A 12,815-nucleotide genomic window follows, 5' to 3' on the forward strand; every position below is an offset into this window, starting at 1 on the left:
CAGGGAGGGTCCCGGGAGGGGATAGAGAGAGGGAGGGAAGGAGGGAGGCAGAGGGGAGAGGGAGGGGCCGAGGGAGCCGGGGCAGGAAATCACGGAGGGGGAAAGGCTGGGGTGAATCACAGAGGAGAGGGAGAGTCACTAAGGAGGAGGGGGGTCACGGAGGCACGGGGAGTTTGGCAGAAACGTCGTGGGGGAGGTCGGCGGGAAGAAGGGAGGTGTTTGGTAGATTTAAGGGTCGGCAGGCGTGAGCCCCCCACCCCGGCCCCAGAGGGATCCTTCCTTGCCCCCCCTCCTCTCCACTCCCGGTCCCCCACTGCCTCGGGAGCCTCCGCATCCCCCTTCCCCACGCCCCCCATTCCGGTTCCAGGACCGCTCCGGCGCCCCCCACCCCCACCCGGTCCTCCTCGGTGACGCTCCCCGGCCCCTCCCTCCCACCCACCCCCCAACCCCCCCGGTTCTTGGTGCCCGACCCTCTCCCACCCTGCTGAGTCCTAAGCAGCAACGTTGAGGTCCTCCGCGCAGCCCCCGCCCCCGGGAGTCTCTCCTCCGGTGTGGGGACCGTCCTGGGGGAGGGGGACGGGGGGCGGGGGCCAGTCCTGTCTCGGCGGCGCGCGACTGGGACATCGAGTCCGTCCGGGAGCCCCGGCGGGGTCCCGGAGATGGGCGGGAGGGGGGAGGGGGGCGCGCGTGTCCGTGTCCGGGGTCCCCCCCCCCCCGCCCGGGGGGAGGGGCTGGATCACCTCTCCAGGAAGAACTTGAGTGCTCGGTCGATGTTCATGCGGTGGCCGACCCGCGTGACCCCCAGGTCCACGTAGTCCTCCTTGGTCAGGGCGGGCAGGTGGGAGCCGTCGATCTCGTGGTCCAGGAAGCGGGCCCGGTGCTCGGCCAGGCCCAGCCACTCCAGCCAGTCGGCCACGTCAAACTTGGTCCAGAAGCCCAGCGGCTTGGCCCCGAACGGCTTGTCCGGCGGCAGGGACAGCAGGCGGGTGGGCGACAGGGACCGGGCGCTGGCCACTGCGGCGGCGGCGGCTCCCAGCCCGGCGGGCGACGGCACGAAGACCGGGGCGAAGGGGTCGCCGGCCACCCCGGCCGGGCCGCCCCCGCCGCCCCCGCCGGGCCCACCCCCGCCGGTCGGGGAGGCCCGGAGGTCGAAGAGCCCCGGGTAGAGCGGGGCGGAGGGCAGGATGGGCAGCGAGGAGGGCCGGGGGGCGGGGCTGACCTTGTGGTCCGAGGGAGGCAGCAGGGACGGGCTGGGGGCCCGGCGGAGCAACGGGGGGCGCATGTCGAAGTCCACGCCCTGCAGGTGCCGGCCGGCGCCCCCGCCGCCGGGGGACGGGGAGCCCCCGCCCAGCCCCGAGGACGGCCCCGGGGGCAGGGGCTGCGGGGGGGGCGGCGGCGGCGGCTTCGGCCAGCTCTGGAAGAGGCTGCTGACCGGTGGCTTGGAGAGGAGTGAAGATGGGGGGTCGTCGGAGAGCCTGGGTGGGGTGGGGGGAACGGACGGAGAGGAGAGAGAGGGAGCTTCCTGAGGCTGTGGGACGCAGGCCGGGCCTCCCCCGACACGCGCCGGACGGCCCCCCGACCCCTTCCCGGTCGGCCCCGGGCCGGAGACGAGGCATTCCGCCTCTGGCCCCGACCCGGCCCCGCTCACCTCTGCCGCTGCAGGGACGCCGTGCGGTCGGGCACGTAGCCGGGGGGCTCGGGGCCTTCCCCGGCCCCCGGGCCGCCCCCTCCGGCGGCGGGTCCGGGTCCCGGGCCGGTCCCCCGGGCCCAGGGCAGGGCCCCGCCGGCCGCCCCGCCGAACTGCTGCAGCTTGGAGCTGAGCTCGCTGATGATGCTGGCCTTGACCGAGGCGAGGGCCGAGGCGGCGGCCACGGCGGGCGGCGGGGCCACGGCCACGGGCGGGGGCGGGGGCGGGCCCGGACCCTCCTCCCAGGGCAGCAGCTTGCGGGGCAGCGAGGAGGAGGAGGCGACGGCGACGGCGGGGGGCGGCGCGGGGACCGGCCCGACGTCCGGCTCCCCCAGCCCCGGCAGCGGGCTGGGCGGCCCCAGCGCCAGCAGCCCCTCGCCCCCGGCCCCGGCCCCCGTGACCGAGACGGTGGGGCTGGTGGGGGTGGCCACCTCCCGCAGGGCCCCCGGGCCCGGCCGCAGCGGCCCCGCCAGGCCCGCCCGGGCCCGCAGCTTGGGGGCGTAGGGGACGCCGACGCCCACGCCGCCCCCGAAGGCCTGGCCGTCCAGGTAGGCCACGTAGGTGTCCAGCAGCTCCGGCCCCCCGAGGCCGCCGCCCCCCTCGGCGGACAGGCTGCTCAGGGTGGAGGCGCTGCTGATGGTCTCCAGCGGGTGGTCGCTGCTGCTGCGGCTGTCCACCTCCTCGATGCCGGAGTCCGTTCCGGCCGGGGGCTCCGGGGCGGCGGCGGCGGCGGCGGCGGCGGCCGGGGGCTCCGGGCCGGGGGCCGGGGGCTGGGGGCCGTCGCCGGCCGGGGCCGGGAGGGTCCCCGTGCCGCCCGCGCCCTGGGTCAGGGTGGCCACCTCGCTGTCGTAGGAGGTCAGGCTGGACGCGGTGGAGTCCAGGGCGGCCGGGGCCGGGGGCGGCGGGGCGGGGGGCGGCGGGCCGGGGGGGACGGCGTCCGGGGGCTCGGGCAGGGGGTGCGGAGGCCCGGGGGTCAGCGGGGACTCGGGCTTGTCGAAGCTGTTGGAGAACTCGAGGGGCGGGGGCAGCGGCTCGGAGAAGAGGAACTCGCCGTCGTCCACGTCCACCGAGGGGGCCGGCGGGGGCAGCACGAGCAGCGGCAGCCCGTTCTCCTCGCCGGTGGCCCGGGGCGAGGTCAGGGGGCTCGGGGGGCCCTGAGGGCCGCGCCGCCGGGGGCTGGGCGGAGGGGGCGGCCCCCGCTCCCCATCCTCCGGCCCGGCGCCGGCCCGCCCGCCCTCGCAGTTCTCCAGGAAGCGGACGTGCAGGGGCAGGCGCTCCGCCTCCTCGCCGCCCCCGCCGCCCCGCCAGCCCTTCCCCGGTGGGTGGGGGGCGTCGGGGCCGCCCAGCTGCAGCAGGAGCGGCCCGGGGGGCAGGCGGTGCAGGAGGGAGCGGCGGGCGGCGGGCGGGCTGCCGGCGGCGGGCTTCTCGGCCAGGCCCAGGCCCAGGCCCAGGCCCGTCGGGCGGTGGTAGCCCAGCTCCCGGCGGACGGGCTCCGGGGACGTGGAGCCCCACAGCCGCAGGACCGGCTCGGGCGGTGGGGGCAGGGGGTGGTGGTGGAGGTGCGGGGAGTGGTGCGGGTGGGCGGGCGGGGGCGGAGGCGGCGGCTCGTAGCGGGGGGAGGGGGGCCGGGGCCCGCCGCCGCCCTCGGACGACTCCTTGAGGGCCCGCTCCCGGGCGGCCAGGGCCAGGCCCAGGGGCGACGCGGGGTCGAGGGCCTTGCCCGTCAGGGGGTGGACGAGGGGCCGCGGGGGCAGGAAGCTGGTGAAGGCGCTGAGGCCCGCCGCGCCGCCCCCGTAGGTGCGGCCAGCCGCGTAGCCCCCGCCCCCGCCCAGGCCGTAGCCGGCCCCGGCCCCGGCCCCTCCGACCTCCAGCCGCAGGTAGGGCTCTCCCGAGAACATCCCCTCGTCGATGGACTTGGAGTGGCGCAGGCGGGGGCCGGGCGGGGCGGAGCCCCCGAAGCCGTCGGCCGCGGCCCCGTCCTCGTCGCCGGCGTCGGTGGACAGGAAGAGGGTCGAGCGGCGGCGGGCCTCGCTGTGCCAGCCGGCCCCGGCCCCGACCCCGGCCCCGACCCCGGCCCCGCCGCTCTCCCGCCGCGCCGCCCCTACCAGCGCCGCGCCGAACTGACTGGTGAAGTCCAGGGAGGCGGGGCCCGGCGAGGCCGGGGGCAGCGGGGAGGCCGGGGGCAGCGGGGAGGCCGGGGGCAGAGGCGAGGCCGGGGGCAGCGGCGAGGCCGGCGTCGGGGCGGGCTCGGGCTGGGGCGCGGGGGCCGGGCCGGGCGGGGGCTCGGCCTCGGTGCTGCTGCCCTGGCTGCTGCGCCCGCTGCTGCTGGTGGACGGGGCCTTGATGATGATGGTGGGGATGGGGATCGAATTCTTCTCCACCGGGCCGGGGGCGGAGGGGGACCCCGCCGAGCCGGCCCCCTTCTGCGGCTCCCCCTCCACCTTGGTCTGCTTGACCAGCGGGCCCTTGCGCCCGCGGCCGGAGCGGGCCGGGACGTACATGGCCGTGCTGGACGCCCGAGGGGGCAGCTGGAAGTAGCGGAGGGCCGGCGACGGGGGGCCCCCGCCCCCGCCCATGGAGACCGCGTGGTGGGAGGAGGCCGCGGCCGGGGAGGGCGACGGGGCCGAGGGAGGGGCCGCCGGGAGACCGCCCCGCCAGCCCCGCAGGCTGGGCTGCGACCCCAGGGCCAGGCGGGGCGGGGGGTCGTCCGGGGAGCCCCCCGTCTCCATCTCCGGCGGGTGGGGCGGGTGAGCGTGGTGGTGGTAGTGGGAGGAGGCGGAGGAGGAGGAGGGCGGCGGGGCCTGCGGGGAAGCGTGGTGGTGGTGATGGTGGTGGTGGTGGTGGTGAGGCGGGGCCCCGTGGTGGTGGGCCGCCGGGAGGGGGCTCGGCGGATGGTACAGGCCCTTATCCCGCTGCTCTCTTCCGGGGCCGGCCCCCCGGGGGTCGGGGGGCGGGGGCCCTCCGTCGAAGGAGGCCAGCGGGGAGGCGACGGGCCCGGAGGGGCCCCCGCGGGGCGAGGGGGTGTGGCGGCCCGAGGAGGAGGCCGGCGGGGTGCTGTACGGGGGCTCGGGGGGCGACGTGGTGGGGGGCGGGGGGATGTCCTCGGAGCCGGGCACCGACAGACTGCGGCTGAACTTCATGACCGGGGGGGTCAGGTAGGGCCGGTCGTCCTCCGCGGCTCCTGGCCGAGGGGGGTGGGGAGGACGAGGCGGGGGCCGGTCAGGCGGGTCGGAGGACGAGGAGGGTGCCCGCCGGCTCCCCTTCGGACGGGCCCCCACCCAACCCGGCGGGCGCCAATCCCCGAGACGGGCCGCGGAGAAGGGTCTCCGGCCCGCCCGCCGCTCCACCAGCCTACCCGCCGGCCCGCCCGCCTACCCGCCGGCCCGCCTGCCTTCCCTCCGGTCTGCCCGTCCAGGCCGCTCGCCGTCCGGCTGGTTCGGAGAACTCACCGATCGACTTCTGCCTCAGCATGAGCCCGGGGCCCGGCGGCAGGTAGGAGGGTCGCTCGTAGTTGGCCGGGGAGCGGTGATGGGGGTCATAGCTGGACTGGGGGCGGGCCGGCGGGAGAGGCAACGGAGAGGGCTAGTCAATCCCCGCCCCTCCTCCCCTCTGACCCCCACGCGGGCCGCCGCCCCCTCGAACGCTCTCCGGGGCCTGACCCGGTCACAGAGGGAGAGAAGGAGGGGGCGGCTGCCGCGGCTTATGTCCGAGGCCGGAGTCGTAGGTTGGTGGCGGAGCAGGAGTGCGGCGGCGGCGCTGCCCCCGGGGGAGGGGGGATATCTCAGGGGCTCCCCAGACCCTTCTGTCCAGGCCTCCCGGGGGGGCAGGGGAGCAGAAGGGGGCAGAGGGGGAGGCAGATCCAAGGCATCAGAGAGACAGCCGTGCCCCGCCGCCCTTCAGCCCGTCCTTCAGTGTCAGAGCCGGGCCCTCCCGGCCTCGGGACGGGCACAGAGCAAGAAGAGGGGGAGAGAGAAGGAGAGGGAGGGGCAGCCTCGGGGTGGGGGGGCAGCCCCGTCCCCCCCCCCCAGTCATTGGCCCCGAGAGGGCTCCTCCCCATCCTCATCCAAAGGAGGAAAAGAGACCAAAGAAGAGAAGGTGAAAAGAACGGCAGGTAAAGAACGCCAGTGCAGAAGGCAGTCAAGGGCGACAGGAAGCGGCTGGAGGAGGCAGGGTGGGGGCCGGGAGTGTGGGGAGGGGCAGGGCAGGACTTACCGGTCCCCGGGACAAGGCAGGGAGGACGGGGAGGGTGGTGCAGGGGGCAGGAAGGGTGGAAGGAACCACCCCTCAACACCCCTCAACCCCAAAGCCCGGGGGGGCCGGGGAAGGCCCCGGGGCGGGAAGCAGGCATCAGGCCCTGAGAGAGACAATGGAGACGAGATTATGGCGGGGAGAAGGGCAGGGGAGGGGAGGAGAGGACCAGAGTTGGGGGCAGCGGAACAGGGGTGGTGTCCAGGCCTTACCGGTGGAGTCCAGCGGCGCCTTAAGCAGGGAGAGCGGGAAGGAGAGAGAGACATGGGGAAGGATGGACTGGGGACGGCCTGGGGCGGGGGTGGGAGGGCGGGTGCACGGACGGGGAATTAGCCTCAGAGCCCGAGGCGGGTGGGCTGAAGAGGCGAACCCTAAGGCCGGAGGTGGAAAGGGGGGAAGGTCGAGGCGAGGAAGTGCCTGGCCCTTCCCGTCGCCCCCCACAGATGTCAGGTCTGACAACAGAGAAGAGAGGACCGATGCCCTGGGGGCCACGGGGGTCCCCCAAGCTGGACAGAGCCCCACTCAGAGCAGGAAGCCAGGGGGAGAGAAGATGAGAGAGCCAGAGGCCAGAGAGGGGAGATGAGTAGGGGGGCGAAGGGCGGCAAAGGAGAGATACTGAGGAGGTGAGGTGGAGAATCGGAGGCTGCAGCTGCGACTGTGGTCGATGCCTTTGCTGCCGCTGGACCATTTCCCTCCCGCAGCCCTGAGTCGGCCCTAGGATGGGAGGCTGACAGCAATCCCTGGGATGGCAGAGACCAGACTTGGGAGGTGGGGAATCTCCTGGGGGCCTCGGAAAGGGGACCGTGCGGAACTGGCCTCGGCCCAAAGGAGGAGAGCAGAGAGAGAGAACTGGGGAAGGGCTGGGGGGGAAGGGCTGGAGGGAAGGAGGAGGCTGGGGCTCGAGGGGGCTCGGGAAGCCAGAGGCAGCAGGCAGCCTGGGAGGAGAGGCTGAAAGAAAAATGCCAGCAAGGACAGCTAGAGACCAAGGGGGCACAGGGTGACGGGGTGACTGGAGGGGGGGGAGACACAACCGACTGAGAGAGGAGCACGAGACTGAACAGGGGGTGAGGAGACCGAGGAGGTGTGCGAGGGGGGAATTCCCCTCCCAGGCCCCAAGGGGTCAGATCAGACCCCACTTTCTGTGAGGAGGAGAGCTGAACTATGGAGCTGGAGGAGGGGGAGAGGAGAAGACAGAAGGAGAGGGGAGAGGAGAGGAAGGGGAGGGCTTGCAGCCAGTCCTATGGTGAGTCCCAGAACCCGCAGCCTCCAGGAGGCCCAGGTCCAGGTGGGGCCTAAACAGGCCCGGGATGGTCCCTTGGCCGGGACGGGAAGGAGGGGAAGGTGCAGCACTTTGCCACCTACACCACAGCCCCAGGCCCAAAATGGCAGGGATTCCCCCAAACAGCTGGAGTCAGCTCTGACCCAACCCAGCTCATTCACCCAAGGGCCCCCTGAATCAACTACTCAGGAATGACGATGGCGCCATAGCAACCCTTTGAAAAAATCTTCTCCTGCCCAGAGGGAAAGCCATAGAGCAGGAGTGGCAGGATGATCCCGGTCCTGGACAGAGCCCCGGGGCCAGATTTTCTCCCGCCGAACAGTGGGTGCGGAGCCCCGATGACATCGACGGTCCCGTAGGAGGTGAACTCTAAGGACCAACCATCCATCTTCCTGCCCCTGCTCCAGCCCACAATCCCACCCGATAGCCCCAGCACATAAGAACGGGATTTATTGAGCATTTAGGGTGTGCCAAGCACTGGACTGAGAGCTGGGGTAGATATAAGATAACCTGATGAGTCTTGGGCAGGGACAGAAGAGATGGTGAGAGGCAACAGAGGAAGAGACAGAAAGGGGGCAAAGGGACGGAAGGTAGCAGGAGGCTGAAATCAGAGGATACCAAACCAGGGGTGGTGTCAGAGGGAGTGGGAAGCTGGCCCAGGGTCAGAAGGGGTGGAAAGGCACGGACACAGAGAAAAAGAGGCCGGGACCGTGGAACTCCGTTAGGGAGAGATGGTGTGAGGCGGAGGGGGGCGGAAAGACAGCGAGCGACGGGGAAAGGAGAGACCGAAGGAGACACGAGCAGGTAGCGATGCAGAAGGAAAGCCCAACCAAGGGATAGAGTCAGTTACAAGCACGCGCAGAGAGACAGAGAGAGAAAGAGGGTACTCAATGCCTCAAAAACTTCATCTGAATAAGAGCTGGGCCTCCTGCTGCAGCCCGATACAGGCTGACAAAGGGCCAAACCAAGTTACTGACAGACAGACACAGAGACAGATAGACAGACACACACAGAGACTGAGGGAGAGGGTCAAGAAGGCCGACAGAGTGAGACAAGCCCCTCGCCTCCGCCCCTGCCAAGGAGGAGAGGACCGTGAGTGACATATGTAGCGCGAGGGTCTTGGGTTGCTTGTTCCTTGAGCCCCGGGCTTAGTGCTGAGGGGCTCGGGGGAGACTCCCGCCAGTCTGTCACCCCGGGGCTCCGGTCTCCAAAGGGCACCCTGACGTGGTCTCGTCAGGGTCCCTGGGATGAGCTCCGACCGGCTCACTCCCAACTTTTTGACCATGGGACCACCTGGCAGGGCTGAGGGGACACAGGTTAGGGAGAAGGCCGTCGATAAGGACACACGACCTCGAGCCCAGAGGCAAAGCCTGGGAGAGGGGACAGAGACAAACGGAAGATGGGGGGAGGGTGGCTGTGGTCCGGAGAGACCAGGGAATGGAATGAGACGGGGGTCAAGGGAGACGGGTTCAAAGGGGGAGAAAGTGAGGCGGACATGAGGACTGGGGCAGAGGAGTCCACGGTAGGAGTGGGGAGCCAGCGGGCGTGGCGGGGGGGAGTGTATGATGGAATCAGATGGTCAGGCAGGATTCAGACACGACCGGGGGAAGCTGGGGAGAGTCGGCCTTCCCCCTCTAGCCCCCTCTCCCCGGCCCTTACCTCAGTGGCGAAGAAGCTCTTGGTGTGGGGTTTGCCCAGAGAGGTGAGCCCGCCCGGGCTGGGGCCCTCACTGGCACTGATGGTCTGCTGGGCGGCTGCGAGGATCTCATCCAGTTTGTCTGCAGGGGAGATGCAGGGAGGGGCTGACCAAGGACTCTGGCTCTCTGCTTCCCGGTAACAGGGCCTCAGTCCTCCCATCCACCACCCCCTGCCCTGCCCCCTCAAGCGAGACGGGGCAGAACAGCGTGGGAAGCACAGCAGGTCTGGAAGGGTGGACTTGGGGGGACCGAAAGGAAGAGAACGGACGGGGCGACGGGCCGGGCCGCTGTGAGGATATGTGAGGATAGAGTCGGGGGCCGGAGGGAGTCTGGACCCCGGGAGACGAACCGTGGCGGGAGCGGGAACACCCACCAGATGCCTGGACCATGGGCGATGGTCTTTGCGGGGCAGAGGGGCCCGAGGACAGACTGTGAAGAGGAACACTGCGCGCAGGGGCCAGAGCGGGGAGCCGGAGCAGGCGATTAGCCGTAGGGGGCACACAGAGGGGGGTGAGCCCTCAGGTCGCAGTGCATGGAGCAGGACGGTAGCAGGGGGAGGGAGAGAGGAGGGAGACAGAGGGGACCGAGGACATGGCGGGAGCAGGGTGGGCGGGCAGGTGGATGGACGGACAGAGGGGCCCAGTGAAGCCGCGCCTCGGATAGCAGGTTGTCCGGGCAGACCAAGGGGCGGGGGGCGAGACGAGACCCCTTACTGAGCGCCATCTGGTAGACCGTCCGCTTCTTTTCCACGCTGGGCCCCGGGGGTGGCTCGTACTCTGCAAGCAAAAGACATGGGTGAGGGCTGGGGCAGTGCCCCAGAGGCAAAGGAGGCGGGGAAAGAGACAGAGAGAGAGCGAGAGAGAGAGAGTAAGAGAGAGAGAGGGTGGGGGGTCCGCAGCAGGGGGTGGGGCCGTGCACTGAGGGGCCCAGGGCGAGAGATCGTCCGGAAAGGGGCAGGAAAGGGTGGGGGGACGGCAGGGCTGCTGCCGCCGAGGGGCCCTCCCCCGGAGCCCGGCCTGGGTCCCACTCACCGCTCTTCTTCTTCCAGGGGGAGACTAGCCGGGGGGAGTAGCAGAGGAGCCAAGAGTTAGGAGATGAGGCGGAGGGGGAGACGGTCCCCGCCTCAGAGATGTCCCCTTCCCCTCCCTCCGCCCTGGGGGGGTTCCTGATGCCCTACGAACCTCCCACATCTGCCCAGGGGCCTCAGTCTCTTTTGGAGAGACCCTGGCACTCACCGTCCTCCTACCAGAGGGGGGGGAAGGGGGAGGAGGAAGAGAGAGAGAGATAAAGAGAGAGAGACTGACTGGGAGACAGACAGAGACATGCAGAGACAGAGACAGAGAGAGACAGAGAGAGCAGAGCAGGATAGAGGAGGGCTGAGGCAGACAGGAGGCCTGAGACACAAGCCAAGAGACAGATGCTGGGGAGGGGAGGGGCACACAGAGGCGGACAAGACCCCTCGTCACTAACGTAGCCCACACCACAGAGAGACGGCCCTTCCTCCCACCCCCGGGACCCCGGCATCCTGTCCGCCCAGCCTCACCCATCTCCTCCAGCTCAGACGTCATGGACTTGGAGCGCAGGGAGATGGCAGGCGGGGGCAGACGCTTAGCCTGTTGTGGTGCTGGACGGGTTAAAAGCGAGGACGGTGGGTCACAGGCCGGCCCCATCCACGGCCCACCCCCTCCCACTAGGGGAATCCTCCTAGCCCATCCCACGCCAGCTGGGGTTCCGGGGGGTCCGGCTCAATGAGACCATCTGACCGTAACCCGTCTGGGAGGGCAGGGCGGGGGGCCGGGTGGCAGGGCCGGGCCGGGGCTGGGAGGGAAGAGGCGCCGGCCGGTCGCGGGGTCCCGGGGAAGCGGGGCGGGCACCTTTCTTGCGGACGGCCTCCTCCATGTCCGGGTGCCGCGCCACCATGACCACTTTGACCATCAGCGTGTTGCCCCCCTGGCGGATCATGTTCACCACCTGCCGGTGCCCGACCTTCACCACGTTCTGGCCGTTCACCTGCCCACGCACACGCCCGTATACGCTCGGGTCAGGGCCCAGCGTCCTATCGCCCAGCCTCCTCTCCCCCCTCCCGCCCTGAGGGAGGTGGGGCTGGGTCCCTTGGGTACTAGGGGCCTCAGAGCTGTGGTCAGACACCACCCCCTCCCCCAAACCCCCGAAGGAGAGTGGGGCCTGGGGAGGCTGGACCCCACCACCCACCCTCCTGGGGTGCCCCCGGTCACCTCAATGAGGAAGTCTCCCATGCGCAACCCCGCCCTCCAGGCGACACCCCCTTCATCCACCGACTCCAGGTACTGCAGGGCGGGGAAGGCTGGCGTTGGTGTGAACTCCTCGATGGGGGTCTGCGCTGCGGAGGGAGCGGACAGGGTTACCGGGTCTGCCCCCCGCCCCCACCCGACTCCACCCCCACCCCTCGAGGTCAGCCAGAGCTGCTCCTTCCCAGCCAGGGGAAGGCACACGGTTGGTGTGGGAATCACCACGCTGTCCGTGCCTGCTGGGCCCTACCCACGCCCCCACCCCCACCCACCAGTCATTCCTGATCCCCCTCGCTCCCATTTCCAGGGGCGGTATGTAAACTTTCCCCTTCTGCCCTCCCTCCTCCCCCGGCTCCCGCCCGGGCCTGGCCCAGTTCAGCCCGATCTAGGCCGGTACTCACCCTTTGCCCCTCGCAGCACAAAGCCAAAGCCCTCACTGTCCTTTTTCTGCAGCAAAACCGTCTTCTCCTTAATGATATAGTCACTGGGGAGGAGTGGGGGAGGGGAGGGGAGGGGAGTGAGCGGGGGGCGATCTGAGACACCCACTCCAGTAACCTTCCCCACCGCAGTGTACCTCAGAACACTCTGCCCGCAGGCGTGCGCTCTCTCTCACACACACACTCCCCAACTTCCACCCCTTCCCCTCTCCTCACTTTGAAGCCCCACCTGCCTTCCAGAGTGGGGAGGGGACAGAGTTGGGAGGCTCAGCCTGGGCCGGCCGCAAGGGTGAGGCTGAGAGCGGAGGCGTGGGGGGCGATCAGGGGACCCACAGAGACACGAACACACAGCGGTTCAGATCGCAGGCTGGGCCACCACACGCCCAGGGGAAGGCACACACACAGTGGGGAGGCAGAGCGTGACAGAGGAATATCGAGCCACAGGAAGAGTGCAGCAGCAGTGGCGACAAGAAGGCGAGGCCGGGGGAAAGTGGGGAGAGAAGGGGAAAACGGGAAGGAAGAAAGGATGCAAAGTCCATCGCCCTTCTAACCTGGGTGAAGGACACATACTTCGGCTCGGATTTTCCGGACGAACTGTACCCCAGGGGCCCAAGGATTCAGAATTGCGTGCGTGTGGAGTGAAGCTCCTGAAGAAGGATGAGACCTTATAAGCTGTTCACCTATTTTTCCAGCCCTGGTAGCCTCATCCTGAAGTACCCTGGGGGAGCGGCAGGGAGGGGTGCTACCCTGGAATTTCCTCCGAGTCTCACTTTCCTCATCTGCAAAATGGAGATTAAAATATCGTTTCTCCCTCCTTAGGCCACAAACCCTGGAATGGTTTCTCTATCTCCCTATCTTGTATCTGCCCCAGTGCTTAGCGTATAGTAAGCACTTGGGCACCGTAATTACCATTATCATCGTTATTATTACTTGAAAGTAAAGAACCCAGCCCTTCACTGGCCGTGGCCACAGCTCTGCTGTGGTCTCTGAATCACAAGGAGCCTGAAAATCTGCTCCTCTAGCCACAACTCCCTACTGGGTTTTGTTTTTATTTATCTATTATGTATTTGTCCTCGTCCCTTATGTTGTTTTAAAATATTATTGTTTCATTGCTCCTTAGGGGTCTGACTCCGGTCCTCTCCTTCACCTATATTCATAGATGTGAGTCCCGTGAGGGACGGGGTCTGGGTCCACTATCCC

The 12,815-nt window shown here is 69.6% G+C and overlaps 1 protein-coding gene across 2 annotated transcripts in view; it reads right to left on the reverse strand.

Moving 5' to 3' along the window:
- Window positions 1-449: 449 nt before the first annotated feature.
- The window catches only part of SHANK1 (SH3 and multiple ankyrin repeat domains 1), a 36,499-nt gene continuing 24,133 nt past the window's right edge, over window positions 450-12,815 (reverse strand). Inside the window, exons 15-24 of one of the 2 annotated variants that reach the window (XM_029073024.1) lie at window positions 11,580-11,662; window positions 11,146-11,270; window positions 10,786-10,921; window positions 10,455-10,535; window positions 9,943-9,966; window positions 9,625-9,687; window positions 8,874-8,992; window positions 5,137-5,233; window positions 1,649-4,868; window positions 450-1,475 (exon numbers count right to left, since the gene is read on the reverse strand). In XM_029073024.1, the coding sequence (XP_028928857.1) occupies window positions 737-1,475; window positions 1,649-4,868; window positions 5,137-5,233; window positions 8,874-8,992; window positions 9,625-9,687; window positions 9,943-9,966; window positions 10,455-10,535; window positions 10,786-10,921; window positions 11,146-11,270; window positions 11,580-11,662 (4,687 nt within the window). In that variant the 3' untranslated portion in view covers window positions 450-736. The remainder of the gene's footprint in view (window positions 1,476-1,648; window positions 4,869-5,136; window positions 5,234-8,873; window positions 8,993-9,624; window positions 9,688-9,942; window positions 9,967-10,454; window positions 10,536-10,785; window positions 10,922-11,145; window positions 11,271-11,579; window positions 11,663-12,815) is intronic. The other variant, XM_029073026.1, reaches the window with a different exon arrangement.

The sequence above is a fragment of the Ornithorhynchus anatinus genome, chromosome 10 (assembly GCF_004115215.2).
Source record: "Ornithorhynchus anatinus isolate Pmale09 chromosome 10, mOrnAna1.pri.v4, whole genome shotgun sequence".
NCBI classification, from domain to species: Eukaryota; Metazoa; Chordata; class Mammalia; order Monotremata; family Ornithorhynchidae; genus Ornithorhynchus; species Ornithorhynchus anatinus.